Source organism: Pseudophryne corroboree, chromosome 3 (genome assembly GCF_028390025.1).
Source record: "Pseudophryne corroboree isolate aPseCor3 chromosome 3, aPseCor3.hap2, whole genome shotgun sequence".
Taxonomy (NCBI): Eukaryota; Metazoa; Chordata; class Amphibia; order Anura; family Myobatrachidae; genus Pseudophryne; species Pseudophryne corroboree.
The window spans coordinates 756,833,828-756,855,002 of NC_086446.1; the positions used below are offsets into that span (position 1 = coordinate 756,833,828).

At 45.2% G+C, this 21,175-nt stretch overlaps 1 protein-coding gene across 1 annotated transcript in view; it reads left to right on the forward strand.

The window, feature by feature from the left end:
- Positions 1-16,363, forward strand: part of OGA (O-GlcNAcase) — a 126,383-nt gene extending 110,020 nt beyond the window's left edge. Inside the window, exons 13-16 of the mRNA XM_063962385.1 lie at positions 1,379-1,467; positions 10,075-10,267; positions 12,057-12,216; positions 12,824-16,363. Coding sequence (XP_063818455.1) covers positions 1,379-1,467; positions 10,075-10,267; positions 12,057-12,216; positions 12,824-12,960 — 579 coding nt within the window. The 3' untranslated portion in view covers positions 12,961-16,363. The remainder of the gene's footprint in view (positions 1-1,378; positions 1,468-10,074; positions 10,268-12,056; positions 12,217-12,823) is intronic.
- The last annotated feature ends 4,812 nt before the right edge of the window (positions 16,364-21,175 follow it).

Genomic DNA, 21,175 nt, shown 5'->3' on the forward strand with positions numbered 1-21,175 from the left:
TCTCATAGTCCGTAGTGGATGCTGGGCGCCCATCCCAAGTGCGGATTGTCTGCATTACTTGTACATAGTTATTGTTACAAAAATCGGGTTATTGTTGTTGTGAGCCATCTTTTCAGAGGCTCCTTCTGTTATCATGCTGTTAACTGGGTTCAGATCACAAGTTGTACGGTGTGATTGGTGTGGCTGGTATGAGTCTTACCCGGGATTCAAAATCCTTCCTTATTGTGTACGCTCGTCCGGGCACAGTATCCTAACTGAGGCTTGGAGGAGGGTCATAGGGGGAGGAGCCAGTGCACACCATTTAGTCCTAAAGCTTTTTACTTTTGTGCCCAGTCTCCTGCGGAGCCGCTATTCCCCATGGTCCTTTCGGAGTCCCCAGCATCCACTACGGACTATGAGAAATAGAATTATCGGTAAGTAAATTCTTATTTTAATACGGTAGAATACTGGTAACCAACCGAGGGACTGACAGAGCGGATCTGCAGGCGATGAACGTCTAGCGAGGAAGATTAGCCTCGCAGCTGCAGTCAGAATGGATTGTAGTGGTGAGAGCCTATGTTTGGGAAGACCGGTCAGGAGACTATTACAGTAATCAATGCAGGAGATAATGAGAGCGTGGAACAGTGGTTTTGACGTGTCTTGTGTAAGATATGGTCGTATTTTGGATATGTTTCCTAGATGCATGGAACATGATTTTGAGACGGATTGAATGTGGGGAACAAAGGACAGTTCAGAGTCAAGAGACACCTAGGCAGCGAGCGTGTGGGGTAGGAATGATTGCTGAGTTATCAACAGTGATGGCGATATCAGGTTGGTACCTACACTTGGCTGGCGGGAAAATAATTCTGTTTTGGAAATGTTGAGTTTGAGGTGGCGAGATGACATCCAAGATGAAATGGCAGAAAGGCATTCACTGACGCTCCCTGTCTTCAGGGAGTATTAACAATCCAGGTTTTAAGGATAGCCATGGCTCAGCACAGATGGTTAAATCTTATTGACTGAGGTACTACATAAGTCTTCTGTGGCCAAGCTTGGAAATACTTTAAACCTGTACCGTTAGTGCTCACTAAGAACAGCGTTTGGGAACCGCTGTATTACAGCATCATAAATTGCATTTGCTGAATATTGAAGATAATTAATATGTCAGGTGACTATGGCTTGTTTTTATGTAATTCATAAAATAGTTGTTGTTTCAGGAACAATTTGAGGTGCTCGGTGTACTCCTTGTCCATAATGAGTATTGGTATGCCAGACACTATAGTGTTGCTTACTGCATGCAATGAAATATCTAGATGACTCCCTATTGTCTTGCTGAAATATTACACGGTGCTCTACATTGAGTGGGAATCCTGACCCATAATGTCTGTTATTTTTCTAGGCATCCGTATACAAAATATGTAGAGAAATGTATGACGATGAAATGGATGATTTGCCATTTGAAAGTCAGCCAGACTTAATAGGAGACAAGTAAGTACACAACAAGGACAATTTCTTTTTCATCCACTACGGGTCACTGGAGTACTCTAGGGATATGGACGGCTTTAGCAGAACAAGGCACTGAATATTTAAATTTAGTAACTCTCCTCCCCTCCATATTCCCAGAGTACCTCAGTGTTTTTTCTGTGCTCACTGGACAGAGCTTGCAGAAGAAGCCCCGTCATAGCCCCTCACCACAGGAGTTCAGGTATGCTGGGGGTCAGGGTGGTCAGCTCACGCTGCCGCCCCGCTGTGTGAGGAACTTTGATTATGTGCTCCCTGCTACTTGCCGCCCGCCGCCAGAGCCGCACACAGCCCTACACGCCGCTCCCCGATAGACGCTGCGTCCCGCCTCTATACAGAGCGCTCCCCGGCTCCCTGCACCAGATCTCCGGCTCACTACACTCATGATACCCAGAGCACAGGGGGGGACGAGTCTCCTCACAGCAGCGCAGCTGCAAAAGGGGGGAGAGATGTATGTTTTGCACAAGGCTGCTGGGTGGTGGTGGTTTAATTACATAGGCTGTTATGCCTATATTAACAGTGTTGATTTTTCATGAAGTTAGTTACAGGTTATAGACCATAGATGTGTGTTATAACCTGAACTGTGATTATAAGTGTAAGCATGGCATGGGGGCCATTTTAACCATGCTTCCTGTTCAATCCTGTTTTTCTTTTAGTTTTGAAGATCCTGTCCTATAACACTACGCCACCGGATGGCGCAGGGGTGTTAGTGGGAATTTGCGATCAGGTTTCATATAGTACTGGCCACATGCACTGCACTTCGGCCATATATGTATAGACACACCTTAGTAATTTACTGAGGCGTGCAAGCTGTCTGTCTTTGTATATTGTATTGTCTGTCTGCATAATGAGTAAGGCACCAGCAAAAGCAAAACAGCAGTTTCAGTGCAATGTCTGTAAGAGTGTGTTACCGGATGGATGTACCACATGTACAGTATGTTTTGTAAATTCAGCTACAAATACAATTTCCGCTCCGGTTTCGATTCCGGTTTCCTCCCCGGACCCTCCATGGGCTATGCTAGGAGATGTAATGGCTGGGTTGCAATCAGAATTGGCCGCCCCTCGACACGAGCGGGAAGCGGCAAGATCTGAGTCTCTGGTGAGACCGCCAGAACTACCGGAGGGCTCTCAGCCGTTGCGAAGGTCTAAGTCCACTTTGGGTAGAAGGGATCATTTTCACTTGTCTTATGATTTACCAGTTTCTGCTATGTTGCATTCAGACGATTCTATGCCAGACCTCACTGCGCAAGATGAGGGTGAGGAGGGCGAATTAGACCAGCAGTCAGATAGTGAAGATTTTGACAGCCCAGGCATTGATAATCTCATCAGGGCGGTGCATCAGTCTCTGAAGTTTACAGAGACAGGAGCCTCTCACAAATGATGAGGTGGTCTTTACTAAACGACACAGATCTCCAATGTGTTTTCCTGTTTCGGAATCTCTTAATAAGATGTTGGTAGAAACACTGAAGAATCCAGATAAACGGTTTTCTATACCTCGCCGATTTAAGTCTAGTTAACCGTTTTCAGAGTCTGTCACATCTACATGGGAGAATTCGCCAATGGTGGATTTATCGGTGTCAAAACTTACAAAAAAATTAACCATACCCGTACCAACTGCTACTACTCTTAAAGACCCTTCAGACCGTAAAATAGAAGCTATGCTAAAGTCCATGTATACAGCAGCAGGAGTGTTGCTTAGACCTGGGTTGGTTGGCATTTGGGTAACTAAAGCGCTAATTGTCTGGATAACAGTACTCAAGTCTGGCCTACATGACGATCACCTTGTACTTCTCGCTGATCAAATCTGTGAAGCTGCTGAGTATCTGTGTTCAGCTTCTACTGACGTCTGTCAGCTCACTTCTCGCCTTTCATCGTCGCTAGTTATGGCACAACGAGCACTTTGGCTGCGGTCTTGGCAAGCGGAGGCAGAGGTTAAGAGAGGTATAGAGGAGTTACCTTATGGTGGTGAGAATTTGTTTGGTCCTGAATTGGACAAATGGATTTCTGTGGCCACGGGAAGAAAGTCTGTTTTCCTACCATTGCCTCCAACGGTACCTAGACAAAAATACTCTGGGCCGGCGTTCAAATCCTTTAGACCTCAGTCCTTTCGAGGCCGTGGTAGAGGAACAGCCACGCCTGGTAGATGAGGTTGATGACGTGGTTTTCAACAAACCAACACCAGTCGTCAGGACGCTAAGGTCACCGACAAGCCAGTGGCATGACGGGCTCCCAGCCCATCTCGGATCTCCAGTTGCGGTTCTGCAAATTGCCATTCAGTCTCTGCTGGATTCAGCAGTTTTGATTCCGGTCCTTGTACACCAACAAGGTCAGGGTTATTATTCCAGTCTGTTTGTGGTACCAAAGCCGGATGGCTCGGTCAGGCCAATATTGAACTTAAAGGGCCTCAATCAGTACGTCATTTACTACAGATTCAAGATGGAACCTCTGCGGTCATTAATTGCAGGTTTAGAGCCACAGGAATTCATGATTGCGCTGGATCTCAAGGATGCGTACTTACACATTCCGATTTGGCCACCTCATCTGAGGTTCTTGCGTTCTGCGATACGGCAGAACCATTACCAGTTTCAGGCTGTACCGTTTGGCCTCTCGTCAGCGCCTCGGGTATTCACCAAAGTGATGTCTGTGATAGCTCAGATCCCTGGAAGTGATAATAGTTCAGTACTTGGACGATCTGCTCATCAAAGCTCCGTCTCAACAGAGGCTCCTCCAACATGTGTTGCGAACGTACAATGTACTAGTTCAGCGCGGTTGGATTGTCAACTTCAAGAAATCGCATCTGATTCCGTCTCAACTACTTCAATTCCTAGGTATGATTCTCGATATGGTAGATCAAAGAATTTACCTACCAGAACAGAAAGTACAGATTATTCGTCATCTGGTACAATTAGTGCTCAAGCCACGCACAGTCTCGGTACATTTGTGCATTCGCCTGTTAGTCACAATGGTGGCGGCTTTCGAAGCGCTTCAGTTCGGAAGATTTCACTCGCGTCCTTTTCAACTGGATGTGCTCGCACAGTGGTCGGGCTCGCATCTGCAGATTCACCAGAGGGTGAGGTTGTCTCCACGGGCCAGAGTATCTCTACTCTGGCTCAAACTACACAATCTAACCGCAGGGAAACAGTTCGGTGCCTGGAATTGGATAATTCTAACGACGGATGCGAGTCTCAGAGGTTGGGGAGCTGTTCAAAATTGTCAGCTCCAGGGTCTCTGGGCGGATCACGAAAGATTGCTGTCTGTAAATGTCCTGGAACTCCGGGCAATTTACAATGTGCTACGACAAGCAGTGCACATGCTTCGGTCTCAGACTGTCCAGGTCCAGTCAGACAACGTGACGACGGTCATGTACATCAACAAACAAGGAGGAACGAGAAGCCGCATGGCCATGCGGGAAGTAGCTCGAATCCTCAATTGGGCCGAGCATCACCAAGTGATATTGTCGGCAGTGTTCATTCCGGGAGTGGACAACTGGGAGGCGGATAATCTCAGCCATCGGGATTTTCATCCAGGAGAATGGGCATTAAATCCAGAAGTGTTTCACATGTTGGTCCAGAGGTGGGGTTACCCTCAAGTGGACCTGATGGCATCTCGCCACAGTCACCAAACGCCCCAGTATGTGTCCAGAACGCGAGATCCAAAGGCAGAGGCGGTGGATGCTCTCACAATCGCGTGGCCGTACAGCCTCGCATATCTGTTTCCACCGTTTCCGTTGCTCTCTCTGTTGCTAAAACGGATCAAACGAGAGTCCGCCACAGTCATACTAGTGGCGCCTCATTGGCCTCGGAGAGCTTGGTTCTCGGATCTCCGCGGACTACTCGCAAGTGATCCTTGGCCGCTCCCGCTACGTCCGGACCTTTTACAATAGGGTCCGTTCCTTTACCCCGATTAAGCGAGGCTGCGTTTGACGGGGTGGCTGTTGAGACCGCCCTCTTAAGAAGAGAGGGCATTCCAGAATCGGTTATACCAACCATGTTACGTGCTAGGAAGCCAGTTACGGCAGCTCATTATTACAGAATTTGTCGTGCCTATATAGGTTGGTGTGAAGCTCGGAAGTTTCCGACATCATCTTTCAAGTTATCCCATCTTTTGTTATTTCTACAGACTGGTTAGATGGAGGACTGCGTTTATCTACACTAAAGGTGCGGGTATCTGCTTTGTCAATTTACTTTTCAAAGACGATTGGCTCTATTGCCGTCTGTACACACCTTTCTGCAAAGTGTCCTCAGAGTACAGCCTCCATTCATTCCACCTACAGCGCCATGGGACTTGAATCTGGTTTTAGATTTCTTACAGTCTTCATATTTTGAACCTTTACAACAAGTGGATATTAAGTTTCTCACTTGGAAAAAAATTTTCTCCTAGCCTTAGCTTCGGCAAGGCGTGTTTCCGATTTGGGTGCCTTGTCATGCAAGCCACCGTATTTGGTGTTTCATGATGACAGAGCAGAACTTCGGACGAATCCCGCTTTCTTGCCGAAGGTAGGGTCATCTTTTCACATCAATCAACCAATAGTAGTTCCTGTGTTAACAGAAGATTCTGGAACTTTGGATGTGGTACGCGCACTACGCGTTTATGTATACCGAACGTCTACAGTTCGTAAGACGGATACGTTGTTTGTTCTCTATGATGCTGCCAAGATGGGTTGGCCAGCTTCTAAGCAGACCTTATCCAGATCGATTAAACTGACCATACGTCAGCCTTACCTTCATGCTATGTTACAGCTGCCTACATCAGTAACAGCTCATTCCACACGTTCTGTGGGAACTTCATGGGCAGCTGGTCGTGGGGCTTCTACGACGCAGCTTTGCCGTGCGGCTACATGGTCATCAGTGCACACGTTTGTGCGCTTTTACAAGTTTGATACGTTTGCGGCATCAGCATCTAGCTTTGGCCGCCTAGTGTTACAGGTGCCAAACAGCTCTCCGGCCCACGGGGGAAGCTTTGGTACGTCCCAAGAGTACTCCAGTGACCCCTAGTGGATGAAAAAGAAAATAGGATTTTGGTACTTACCAGGTAAATCCTTTACTTTGAATCCATAGGGGGCACTGGATGCCCACCCAGAGCAGTTTTACCTGATTGGGGTAAGTTCAGTGGATCTTATGGTAACACATTCTCACCGATTTGTTCAAATTTTCAAGTTCTATCGGTTATGGTGTGAACTGTTTAGTTGTCAGTAATGTTATATGTGTCTGTGTCAACTTTATTGTTGTCCGTTATGTTATAATGTTATATGTAATTCTCCATTGTTCATCCTCTCTCGCTCCTGTTCGGCTCAGTAAAAAACATGAGGTACTCTGGAAATATGGAGGGGAGGAGAGTTACTAAATTTAAATATTCAGTGCCTTGTTCTGCTGAAGCCGTCCATATCCCAAGAGTACTCCAGTGCCCCCTATGGATTAAAAGAAAAAGATTTACCTGGTAAGTACCAAAATCCTATTTTCTATCTTAGAAACATAGAATTTGACGGCAGATAAGAACCACTTGGCCTATCTAGTCTGCCCCTTTTTTATATCCTCTAGGCCAGGGGTCTTCAACCCGTGGCCCGCGGGCCACAGGTGGCCCGCTGCTATGGTTTCCATGGCCCGCCGACGCGCCCGCCCGCAGCGCACATATGAACACAAAAAAAAATTTTTTTTTCCCTTTCCCGGAGTCATGTGACTCCCCCGCACTGTCACTGGTTGCCTGTGAAGAAGGGGAGTAGCTCCTCTTAGGCTGGTCAGTGGTCTGGTCACCCTTACTGTGTCTCCCTCCCTGTGTCTCCCTCCGCCTGCAGTGTTGAATAGGTGGGTGAGAGCGGCGGGGACCCGGCTGGGGGGGGTGCGGCAAGTTACCATTGAGAGCAGGGGGCAGTGCGGGAACCCGGCGGGCGGGAGCGGAGGGGGTGCGGCAGCATGTATGCAGCCTGAGCATGGCTGTGTGCGGCGGGGACCCGGCGCGGGGGGGGGGGGGGGGGGGGGGCTGCGGCAGGAGAATAAAAGTGTATAAGTGTTGAGGGCAGGGGGCAGTGCAGGAACCCGGCGTGCGGGAGCGGCGGGGACGGGGGTGCGGCAGCCTGAGCATGGCAGTGAATAAATTAGTATTGAGGGCAGGGGGCGTGGCGGGGGACCCAGCAGGGGGTGTATTAAGTATTAAGAGCAGAGATGGCAGGGAGCATGCTTTGACAATGCTGCTGTCTGTCTGTGATGGGGAGGAGGGAGGGTATGATAGCACCTATGTCTTGACATAGGCGCTATCATACCCTCCCTCCCCCCATCACAGACAGACAGCAGCAATATTGTGAAAGCATGCCCACATTATACCCACCAGTCCAGTGATACTGCCGTATGAGTCCAGTTCAGTGCTTACAGACCAACATCTTGAGAATACTCTGCGCATAGCGACTTCTAACATTGATGCCAACATCGACAAGCTGGCCAAGCAAAAACAATGCCAAGTTTCCCACTGATATGAACTTATTATAATAACAAAGGTAAAGTAGACCATGTTTCATTCATTAAATTACAATAATTATCTTTTGAAGTCTTTTTTATGGTCTTATGAGTCTAGAAAAGGTCTCATTACAATCATAAATTAAAATTTAGATTCTAAATACCGCAGTATAGCTTAGTGGCCCTCGGCTTCGTTTCATTTTTTTATGTGGCCCACACTGTCTTAAAGGTTGAAGACCCCTGCTCTAGGCAATCTCAACCCTTTTTGAACCTTAATTCTTTGTAAGGATATTCATGCCTGATTGGATGGTCCGTTCTAAACTGAATTTCTTCCTCGCCAGTTAGGTGGTTGTAGACCATGGGTTATGATTGTGCAGGGCCCTGGAATGTTTGAGCTTCTCAGGAGACCCAGGGGCCAGACAGACAATGGGCTTTATGTCATAGCCTATGGGGTGCAGGCAGGGGTGTGATTCAGTCAGGGTCGTTAGTAATTTTTAAAGTAGCAGTAAATGTTTGTTTTGTCTTTTTTAAATATTGCTGCTTTAAAAATACAGATTAACTCACCGGAGTCACACCCATGCTGCAACTCGGATGCTGCGACATAAGGCCCATTGTCTGTCTGGCCCCTGCACTCCTGAGACGCTCACTGGCTGAGCTGTTAGGTAGAGACATTTGGAGCTTCCGGGGCCTTAAGGCCTCTCTCCAAGTAACTCCGTGACCTAGATTCTGACGTGGAGGAATTGGGGGGGGAGTGGACTTCTCGAGTTTTCGCAACAGTCCACAGGTTTTAGGGTCCGTGTACTAATCTAGAAATGTATCTTTCAGCATTGTTTCATCAACTTGCTGGCCTTTGATCTAATTCATTCCCCTCGCCCCCCCCCACCCCACCATGACGCCACTGATTCCTTGGATTATACATTGGGTCAGACACTGGGTGAAGGCATTGTTCACCACAGTCCTTCTATGTACTAATCTGTCAGCATCAGTATCCCTTCAGCTGGACCTTATCTAATAGCTCCTCCTTGTGACAGGCTTTGGTACTGTGGCTCTTGTAGCCATAATTATGTAACGTAAAGGCCTTGCTGACCTGGTACTTGGGATCATGCTGCCGGGTCATGGTTTTTGCATGTACTGTATAGGACAGCAGTGTTTGGAAAGCCTGGTGTGCGAAACCGAGATTTCCACTGAAGAAGATGCAATATGGCGCTGTTTTTTTCTTCCAGGAGAACCTGTCTAAAAGGCTTGGCTCTGACCTCTCATGGTGCCTGCCAGCTCCACCACACAACTGAGGGAGAAAGCATTTCAGTAATTACTCTGTCTTTAAAGCTGATACAGACAAACTCTTCCGGGAACACCTTGTATCTATTTTACTCTGCTCCTTTTCTCGTCTTCATAGGCATAGAAGGAGGACAAGGTTCTGCCTACTAGGGTGAAATGTAACCCCCTGTCTGTATCGCCCTCCAGCTTTCCAAAAACGAATTTTAATGGAATAGATGGTTCATATTTCCTCCCATACTTGAACTATTCAACCTGTTGGTCCCACTATCTGACTTGAAGTACCACTGAAAATAACGAGAATCTAAAGGATCATGGGAGAAGTTGGTTATACTTTTTATGATGCACTAGGTTCTCCAATGCTGAACATTTCTCTCTGATAAAGGTGGTCGTTTCAAACAGGCTTTCAATTAAGGATAACGCCTCGCATACATGCATTTTGGAGCTGGGAGTGCCGCTCAGCCTTCTTGAAATTGGACTGCTTTTGTAGGAAAGAAGTGCAGGGCGCTACCACTAAATCCTTTAAAGGAGCGGCCGGTTCTAAGGCAGAGCACACCGTGGTCAGGCAGAAGTTAGTGTTAGGAGACTCGAACAGAAATCCATGTTAACTGCCCTGGTTGGTTGTGGGTACGAAAAGCTGTTAACCCATAGCCTACGGAAACGTATCCTGGATTCTATGGGGTAATGCGCAAGGAAAGGGGTTTGTAATTGAATAGCCCCGTGCGCTAAAGTCCGAGGCTTACACGTTTTCTTAGTGCAGTAAATTACCGCTGCTAATTGGATTCTGCACTAAATGATCTGTTCCCAGTATTTTTTAACCTTTAGCTCAACATCTTTTTATTTCCTTATTCAGGCTTGTCGGCGGGCTTCTGTCTCACAGCCTTGACTACTGTTTTGTATTGGAAGACGAGGATGGGATTTGTGGCTACGCTGTGGGCACAGTAGATGTCACTCCATATCTCACAAAATGCAAACATTCCTGGATTCCTTTCATGCAGGAGAAATACACCAAGCCCATAGCGGACAAAGAGCTTTCTGCAGCAGAGGTACTAACCCCATTGTCCTTATGTTAATCGTGTGATATCCAGCGCTTGTAGGAATACAAGCTATTGTTTCTATGCCTGCTGTCAAATCAATGTGCTCACCATTGTGTGACTTCATTTCTGGAATATTTTTGAGCCCTTCATGGTGTGTTGTCATTTTTGAAGTATATAGGATTATGGGAATAAATATATTTTTATTTTAAGTGTAATATATTAGAAAATGATGTAAAAATATTTGGTAAAAGTTCCAAATTTTGGCACAGGTACTTTTCGAATACTTATTTAGGAGGGTATCCATTTAGACCCTAAAACATTTTTTTTTTGTGCTATTCAATTAGCCCTGTTTTTTTTTTTTTTCAGTCTAAAAAAATGTAAATTTTAATGTGATCCACGATAAGTGCAGGACTATGCGTTTTCGAGTCCATGATTGGGAAAAATATGCATGCTTTTTGCGGATTTGGCTGTACAAAATTCCAATAAGTGCCGACTATGGGGCTAATTGGATAGCTCCAGGTGGGTAAATTACCACGGCTAATTGAATACTGCTCTTAGGATAGATATAATGGGAGGAGGTTTTCTTTTACTAATTTTTAACCAGTGTGACCTTCAGGGATACTAGAAGATTTGAGAATGTTTCTTATAGTAGCTGGAACATCAGCTATTATCATGTCCAGTTTTCCCGGAGCTGTTAGTACAATCTCTAGCTGTGGAGGCCAGATTTTCTGGACCTGATCGAACACTGCTGGGATAACGCATAACTTTTACATGCTGTTAGGGTAATTTCCATGTACTCCACATTAGATACACATGGACCCAAATGTAATGGCCTGCGAGTTGCAGCCATTTGGGCAATTTAGCCTGTAGATTGAAAGGTTGGTTTTGTCCTTTAAATTATTGCTGTTTTAAACTTAGCGGCTAAATGCTCTGTGGCTGCGAGAAAACGGACGCGCTGCTCATTTTTTATTAATTTCAATAGGAAAAACCCTGAGCACTCAAAGTATCCTGGTTTTTCAGCCAATCACTGACTGGGGATGGGGGGAGGTCCAGCAATGTTGGGTATGGCTATCTTTAATAGACACGTATGAAGTGGCTTCAGGATAAAAGGCAGTTCGTTAACAACTACATAATAAAGAGGATTAACCACTTGCCTGGCGCAGTCACAACATTTGCGACCAAACCAATCAATGCATTATCTGATCTGGTTGCAAACGATGCAACCAGTCAGGTGCAGAGTGGCTGGTTGCTGGAAGATAATCTTCTGGCAGCCACCAATCACAAAGGGACCTTCTGACCCCTCTGCCTCCGTGCACACTCCTCCAGCGTCTGCCGTGCTGCCGAACGCTGCTGATCAGTTGGCACAGCAGGATTCCCCCATCTGGCGGCTGCACAGAGGAGCAGCTGCCCAGGAAATGTAAATTAACACACACACCACAGCCCCCCTGTGTGTACCTGGCGGCTATTCGGATGGAGAAATCAAAGTTGTGATGGTTTCTGAAGTTCCAATGGTGGTGATTCGATGTGTAAAAACAAACAAAACAAAAAACCCTTTACTTTACAAATATTAAATGTATTTTTTTTTAAATAAAGTGTTTTGGATAAGATTAAATACTTGTTCTTGACCTAATTCAGTCATTAAAAAATGAAAATTTCAAAGCAGTTTTTGAAAAACATAAATTGGCAGTTGTGGTTAAAACTGAATCTTACAGGCATAGTGACCATGTTTTTCTCCGAGTAATGTTTTTATATATACTGTACTGTTCAGTGTCTGACTTGTGGGTTTTTTTTCCCTTAGAAAATAATGCTCAGTTTTCACGAGGAGCAAGAAATCTTACCGGATACATTCCTTGCTAATTTTCCCTCTTTAATAAAAGTGGACATTCACAAGAAAGTCACTGACCCAAGTGTAGCCAAAGGGATGATGGCATGTCTCTTGTCTTCTCTGAAAGCCAATGGTCAGTATTTTAGGTCATCGGCAAATCTGATTACTTGCACAGTGCTGTTAGTTCTGTACATTACTCACATTAACTAGTTAATTTCCTCTTAGCTACTCTACTACTGTAAAACAAATGTTCTCTGCTCCAGTCCTCAAATACCACCAACAGGTCAGGTTTTCTTGCTTTTTTTTTTTTAAATCTTGAGTTGATTTGGTTTGCTGGGTCAGTAATTATCCCACCTGTTTCTACAGGCATACATTCTGAAAACATGACCTGTTGGGGGGGGGGTGCTTGAGGGACTTGAGTTGGGAACCATTGATTTGAATTTAAAGGTTTTCTTCCACTATCTTACAATAACTCCTTATCACAGTGGTTTCCAAACGTGGTCCTCAAGGCACCAGAATGGTCCAGATTTTAAAGCTGTCCGTGCCTAGGCACAGGTGACTTAATTTGTACCTCAGTTGGACTGAATATAACATCTGTGCACAAGCAGGGACATCCCTAAATCCTGCACTGTTGGGGTGCCTTGAGGCCCACATTTGGGAACCACTGCCTTATCCTATTGTACATAGTTCCATCAGATCTCCCACATACATGATTGCTTTTCTGTGCTTCTATGTCTCAGGCTCGCGTGGTGCTTTCTGCGAAGTGAGACCAGACGATAAGAGGATCCTGGATTTTTACAGCAAGCTAGGCTGCTTTGAAATTGCCAAAATGGAAGGATTCCCTAAGGAGATTATTATACTCGGAAGAACCCTTTGAAGATATTTTCTACTAGATAAAAACAAACAAACAAAAAAAAAAAAAGCTGTCAAAAACGGTTTCTGATATTTCTTATGGCGTAAGGCCGCAGGTTTACCAACAGGTTGTCCGGACCCTTGCTATGCATATTGTACTACAACATTAAGATCAGACAAAATAAGGAAAGAAAAAAAAAATTCCCAAACTCAAGTTTTTAAGACAACCGTTTAGGCTTATTTCCAATGCTATTGGTCGTTTGCATGGGCTCTTACCGTGGAGAAACGTGCTACAAGTAATAATATAGAAGGATATGCGCCTGGTTTTTTTTTTTTTGGTTTTTTTTGTACAATGTAGACTTGGTTTAAGTAACTGATGTTCCATCGCCTTCTCATTCTCTCAGCATTCTGTAGTGTTTTCAGATCTGATACCTCTCATTCAGGAATTTTGTTTTTCCCCTGCTGGGGTGGGGGGGCACTCCGTATGGCCAATTTTTTAAGCCAGAGAAGGAGACACGCATAGCACTTCTTAGGGGTCATTAAGGCTCATTCATATAATAAGGTAGAGCGCCTCCTCCAAACAATAGGAGTCAACCTTTCTGTAAATGTTTCTATATGTACAGTCCATGTTTACCATGTTTTTTTTGTATATTTTATGTTTAGTTTCTTCACACAAGCTTTCATTAAGCATGTAAAGCTTAAAATAATGGGCTTCAAAAATATTCAAGTGGGGGGAAAAAAAAGAATGCTTTAACTCCTGATTTATACAGCTCATCATGATATGGTAACAGTGGACGGTCTTCATGTTTCAATATGGGTTTTGGAATCCCCAACCCTCCCACCCATGTTCAGCGAGGTAATTTCCTCCCTAAAGTCTTTCATTTTTCATTTGCATGTGCCAAAGACTTTTGGTTGTAACTGAATTTCTGATGCCAGCAAGAAAACCGTTTTAGTTTTTTTGTCATTTTTGAAGTATGCGCTAGTCTGCAATACACAGCGGATGTATGCCTTCTGCGGCTGTCCAGTCGATGGGGAACCATAAGGTTCACAATGCCATAGCTGGGACTTGTGGTTACACAACAGCTGGAAAGCCACAGATAGGCCCCCTAAGCCTTATCTAGAGTACTTTGTAATCCTCCTACCTAGGATACATGCTGGTTAATTGGCAATGATTCTCTAAAGCCTATCCCTAGAACAGTGCAGTGAAAAAAAAAACCAAAGCACAATATATTACGGCCAACCTTATGTTTCCAATTTTATTTTCGGCCTTCCTGTGTTTTTCAGTCCATAGGAAAAAATCTTTTCTGGGCTACAAAAATCGGTGCTTGTATTTTTAGTTCCTTTGAAAGAAATACTACTTTTGGCAGGTGAATTTGCTTCAGTGTGCATAGGCCTGACTTTGTACTGTTCATTCTGCCGTTACACTGGGTTTCTTCTGTATATTTTGCATGTAGCTGGCTGTTTGTGCATTGTTTGGTATATACATACCCCTTTGCCGTCTCTGGACTTTGCATCCAAGGGCTATTATGCTGTTGTTGTACCCATTTAGGAATGCAGTGCAAGTCGTCCAAATTTATGGATCGTATCCTTAAACATGAAACCAATCTCACACAAATCCGAAGCAAGAAAACACTGCAGTTATACCTTACATAGCCTGGCTGTACGATGCAGTTATACCTTACATAGCCTGGCTGTACGATGCAGTTATACCTTACATAGCCTGGCTGTACGATGCAGTTATACCTTACATAGCCTGGCTGTACGATGCAGTTATACCTTACATAGCCTGGCTGTATGATGCAGTTATACCTTACATATCCTGGCTGTACGATGGTCTTGGATTTTTTTTAGTTCTTTTTTTCTCTCTCCTTGCTGCTTTAAGAGGCATAGCCCGGCTTCCTTTAAAGGACCACTACACTTGATTTACAGAGCTTACTAAATACAGCCACCGATAAAATGTATGTAACCGTTCCCCTAGCAGAACTTGTAATATTCAGTCTGACAGAACAGACTGGAACGCTGGTTACTGTGATTACTGAAAGGAAATCTGATGTATACATCAGACCAGTCCCCTTCGCAGTCATGGCCTAAACATATGCCGTTCTAGAGATAAATACTCTAATTTTATTTTTGTGAATATTAACGCTATTATCTGTTCCCAGTCCTGATTTGTTGAATAGATATTTTATTTTCAAAGATCCTGGCGTATCTTCCATCTTGTTTCCTATTGAGGTGGCAGCTCACCAAAGCCAGGATTATATGCCATGGCCACCCGCCATGTAACACATGGACAGAATTCTCTTTTTTTCACCTGATATTTTGTAACGCTACATCTTGTCAATGTGATACTTACGTTTAGAAATTTAAATCCCCTCTGGGACCATGTCAGGGGAAAGCGTTAGACTTTGCACAAGAGATACGTCTTAATACGCCTCCCAAACAGGTTTTTATTTTACTGTGATTGCTCAACTGGCAATTCCACCGCTAAGACATTGTAGTCGGACACATGTGAGCACATTACATTAAGCTAGACAGAATGCTGGAATCGCTGGCTAGAAATGTATAAATGGGAGTCTTCTAGGGTTGGTTGGCAGGACCTAAGCCTGTTTTACCCAGTCCAGTAGTAAGATGCTGGAACGACCTCACTAAAATAAGTGTTGCCTTCTATAAAGGGCTGTTAAGAAAATTTCAAAACTCTATATATATATATATATATATATATATATATATATATATATATATATATATATATATATATATATATATGTATATATATATATATTTGCTTGTCCAAAAAGCATCTCAGATTCCTACTCCGAGTACCATCTGTCAATGTCTTCAAATGGGATCAAGGCTAGTGGTCCTTTACAGTGACGTTACAGTAGCAAAACGTTATACAGTTCTGATTTATTTGGCTTTATATGATTTGAGAGAAGCAGGATTGTGGGTAAATACTGCTATAGCGACCATGAGGCTTTGGGTACAACAAACACTGAAATTGGTCTCTTGCAACAATCTAAATATCCTTTTATGAAGGAAGCATTTTTTTTTATTATTATTCTTGTTTGTTTTTTAAGTATAAGTTACATTGATGGCTCTCTACAAAGTTTGCTAGTTATAACTGTCACAGGCTTTCCTTGTCTGAGCACTGGTATTGCACTTACATTTGGAGTGAGAGGTTAACAGAACAATTCTCCTTCTTTTGGCATTTTGAGTTAAAACCCTTTTGAAGCGTTAAATCTGGAGCGCATCAGACCCTCTAGCCAATCAGCCAACACACAGGCTGCGTTCTTGGTGCATTTCTCTGACTGTCTCGCTAGGTTCCACTATACAAAATTTATTCTGATGTTAAAATAGGTTGCACACTTTTTGTAGACTGTAAGTTTTTTTTTCTTTGTTTTTTTTTAATAAAACCTAGTAAAAAATCATTGTCTTTCTGTTTTTTGTTTTGTTTTGTTGTAGTTCATAAATGGTAAACCCTGGCGCTAGTATTTCATACCGACCCTCGTGGGGTAAAGTGTACAAATCTTCCTGTACAGAGGAGCTGCCCTGGTTGTGTCTCCTTATTGAGGGCAAGGGTATTACAACTGAGAAAACAAAAGCAAATAGGCGCCTACTAATGCAGAAAATTGCCACAAAAAATCACCCATGTTAGCCAAATGGAATGTGACAATATGGCTGGATCCGTACCAAAAATAAAAACACGTGCGTCTCTGAATCATGACCATTCATGACTTCAGAAGAAAATATTTCCAGATATCCAATGGATGATCTCAAAGGAATGGAAACTGTGAAATCTTAGCCAAGTGTAACAGAATTTATTACAGTACTAGGCATAAATACAAATGTACAATAGTTAATATCAAATGTAGCTCAACTAAACAGATCAGCTGGAGACTCCAAGTGCCTCTTAATTTCTCCTACGTCCTAGAGGATGCTGGGGACACTTCAAGAACCATGGGGTATAGACGGGATCCGCAGGAGACATGGGCACTTTAAGAATTTAAAAGGGGTGTGAACTGGCTCCTCCCTCTATGCCCCTACTCCAGACTCCAGTTTAGAATCTGTGCCCAGTGAGACTGGATGCACACTGAGGAGCTCTCCTGAGTTTCTCTGAAAAAATACTTTTGTTAGGTTTATTATTTTCAGGGAGACCTGCTGGCAACAGGCTCTCTGCATCGTGGGACTGAGGGGAGAGAAGCAGACCTACTTCTGTGAGTTTCAAGGCTCTGCTTCTTAGGCTACAGGACACCATTAGCTCCAGAGGGTCGGAACGCTAGGTACGCCTAGATGCTCGTTCCCGGAGCCCGCCGTCACCCCCCTTACAGAGCCAGAAGTCAGAAGACGGATGAGTAGAAGATGATCAGAAGACTTCAGTGATGGCTTTGAGGTAACGCACAGCGGCCGCGCTGTGCGCCATGCTCCCACACACACAGCAGCACTACAGGGTGCAGGGGGGGGGGGGGGCGGACGGTGCCCTGGGCAGCATAAAATCCTCATTTTGAGACTGGCTATGTGGTATTTAAGTGCCTAGGCACTGAATCCGGCCCCTCGCCAGTCTAAATAATTTAAAAAAAATAGCGGGGCTGAAGCGTGCCATTAAGGGGGCGTGGCTTAGCACTCAGCTCTCATCTGCGCCATTATCTCTTCACAGAGACGCTGGTCTTTCCTCAACACTGCTGTATCAAGTAACGGTGCAAAACGGGGGGCACAGTTAATTTGGTGCTGGATTAATGATATAAAAGCGCTAACAGGTCTGAGACATTATATAAAAAGTTTCAGAACCGGGATAGGCGCTGGGTTGTGAGCTGGCACACTCCCTCTGTTTCCCTGACAGGCTTTACTGTGGGTCTGTCCCCTATATGCCCAGTGTGTTTGTGGTGTCTGTACACGTGTGTCTGCATGTCTGAGGCTGAGTGCTCTTCCCAGGAGGAGACTGGAGTAGGGAAAGAAACGACTGTGGGAGTGACCCTGTCGGCACCGCCGACGCCTGATTGGGTAAATGTTTTGAGTGCTTTGAATGCGAATGTGGCTCTATTACAGAGGTTCTCAAACGTGGTCCTCGTGGGCCCACACAGTGCATGTTTTGCAGGTAACCCAGCAGGTGCACAGGTGTATTAATTGCTCACTGACACATTTTAAAAGGTCCACAGGTGGAGCTAATTATTTCACTTGTGATTCTGTGAGGAGACCTGCAAAACATGCACTGTGTGGGCCCCCGAGGACCGAGTTTGAGAACCTCTGCTCTATTAAATAAGAGATTGGATAAGTCTGAGTCTCAGACCCAGGCATGGAAGAAATCCGTGGAGGATGTGTTGTCGCAAGTACAGACCCCCTCGGGGTCACAAAAGCGTTTTTACCCAGATTACAGATACCAACACGGACTCTGACTCCAGTGTCGACTATAGTGATGCCAGATTAAATCCAAAACTGGCTAAAAGCATTCAGTACATGATTGTGGCGTTAAAGGACGTGTGAAATATCACGGAGGACCCTGCTGTTCCTGATACAAGGGTCTGTATGTTTAAAGGAAAGAAACCTGAGGTAACGTTCCCTCCCTCTCATGAACTGAACGCTCTTTTTGAAAAGGTTTGGGAAAATCCTGACAAGAAATTTCAGATTCCCAAGAGAATTCCGGTGGCATATCCGTTTTCCTCTGGGGATAGGGTAAAGTGGGAGTCACCCCCCCACTGTGGACAAAGCTCTATCACGACTGTCCAAAAAGGTGGCGCTTCCTTTGCCTGACACGGCAGCCCTAAAGGAACCTGCGGATCGTAAGCAGGAAAATACATTGAAATCCATTTATGTCACTACGGGTACGCTACTCAGACCTGCAGTTGCTTCGGCGTGGGTGAGTAGCACTATTGAAAAGTGGGCTGATAACTTGTCATCTGAGTTAGATACCCTGGATAGGGATAGCATTCTTTTGTCACTGGATCATGTCAGGGATGCTGCAGCCTACCTTTAGGAAGCTGCGAGGGACATTGGCCTTTTGGGGATCAAGGGCCAATGCTATGGCAGTCTCAGCTAGGAGAGCATTGTGGATTCATCAATGGAATGCTGATGCTGACTCTAAGAAGGCTATGGAGTCTCTGCCGTATAAAGGTGGTGTCTTGTTTGGTGACTGTCTCGCTGACCTGGTATCTACGGCTACCGCGGTTAAGTCATCCTTTTTACCTTATGTTCCTGCACAACAAAAGAAAACGCACCACCATCAGATGCAGTCCTTTCGGTCCAATAAATACAAAAGAGGACGAGGGTCTTGCTTCTAGAGGAAGAGGAAAGGGAAAAAGGTCACTGGCTGTGGCAGGTTCCCAAGAGCAGAAGTCCTCTCCGGCTTCTACCAAATCCACCACATGACACTGGGACTCCTCTGCGGGAGTCCGCACCAGTGGGGGCGCGTCTCCGACTCTTCAGTCATTTCTGGGTTCGTTCGGCCCTAGACCCATGGGTATTAGAAATAGTGTCCCAGGGTGCAAGCTGGAATTTCAAGACGTGTACCCTCAACGATTTTTCAAATCAGCCTTACCAGTTCTCTTCAGGACAGGGAGGTGGTATGCGGTGCTATACAAAAGCAATGTCAAAATCAAGTCATTGTCACGGTACCCCCGTCACAACAGGGAGAAGGCTTTTATTCGAGCCTGTTCGTGGTCCCGAAGCTGGACGGCTCGGTCAGACCAATTCTGAACTTAAAATTCGCTCAATTTCTATCTAAGAAAATTCAAATTCAAGATGGAGTCTCTCCGAGCAGTGATCTCCAGTCTGGAGGAAGGGGACTTTATGGTGTCTGTCGACATAAAGGATGCCTACTTACACGTCCCCATATATCCTCCACATCAGGCTTACCTGAGGTTTGCCGTTCAGGATTGTCATTACCAATTTCAGACGTTGCCGTTTGGTCTGTCCACGGCTCCGAGAGTTTTCACCAAAGTTATGGCGGAAATGATGGTGCTGCTGCGTAAGCAAGGAGTCACAATTATCCCGTACTTGGACGATCTCCTGATAAAAGCGAGGTCCAAGGAACAATTACTGCAGAGCATGACGCTCTCCCTGACAATTCTGCAACAACATGGTTGGCTCCTAAACTTGCCAAAATCACAGTTTTCAGTGGGACCTGTTGGACAAATGGTCCGGATCCCATCTGCACATGCACCGACAGATAATCCTGTCTTCCAAGACTAGAATCTCACTCCTGTGGTGGCTGCACAGCTCTCACCTCCTAGAGGGACGCAGATTCGGGATCCAGGACTGGATCCTGGTGACCACGGATGCGAGTCTCCGAGGCTTGGGTGCAGTCACACAGGGGAAAATTTCCAGGGAAAATGATCAAGCCAGGAAGCTTGTCTACACACAAACATTCTGGAATTAAGGGCCATTTACAACGGCCTTCTACAAGCGGAACATCTTCTTCGCGATCTGCCCGTCTTGATTCAGTCGGACAACATAACAGCAGTGGCGTATGTAAACCGCCAGGGCGGAACAAAGAGCAGAGCAGCAATGGCAGAAGCCACAAAAGTTCTCTGCTGGGTGGAAAGGCATGTAAGCGCTCTGTCAGCGGTCTTCATTCCAGGTGTGGACAACTGGGAAGCAGACTTCCTCAGCAGACACGATCTCCATCCAGGAGAGTGGGGTCTTCATCAAGAGGTCTTTGCAGAAGTGACAAGTCGTTGGGGAATTCCTCAAATAGACATGATGGCGTCTCGCCTCAACAAGAAACTTCAGAGATATTGTTCCAGGTCGAGGGACCCTCAAGCAATAGCGGTGGACGCCCTAGTGACACCGTGGGTGTTTCAGTAGGTATATGTGTTCCCTCCGATTCCACTCATTCCAAAAGTGATAAAGATCATAAGAAGAACAAGGGTTCATGCAATCCTCATTATTCCAGACTGACCAAGGAGGGCTTCCCTTCCGGAAGTTCAGACTTTCGTGAAAGGCGTGATACACATCCTACCTCCCTTTGTGCCCCCGGTGGCGCCATGGGATCTTAACGTGGTGTTGCAGTTCCTGCAATCTTGTTGGTTTGAACCTTTACGGAAGGTAGAGTTGAATTCGTCACTTGGAAAGTGATCATGCTGTTGGCCATGGCCTCTGTAAGGCGGGTGTCTGATTTGGCGGCTTTGTCTCACAAGAGCACCTATTTGATCTTCCATGAAGATAGAGCGGAGTTGAGAACTTGTCAGCAATTTCTGCCAAAAGTGGTGTCATCGTTTCACATGAACCAACCTATTGTGGTGCCAGTG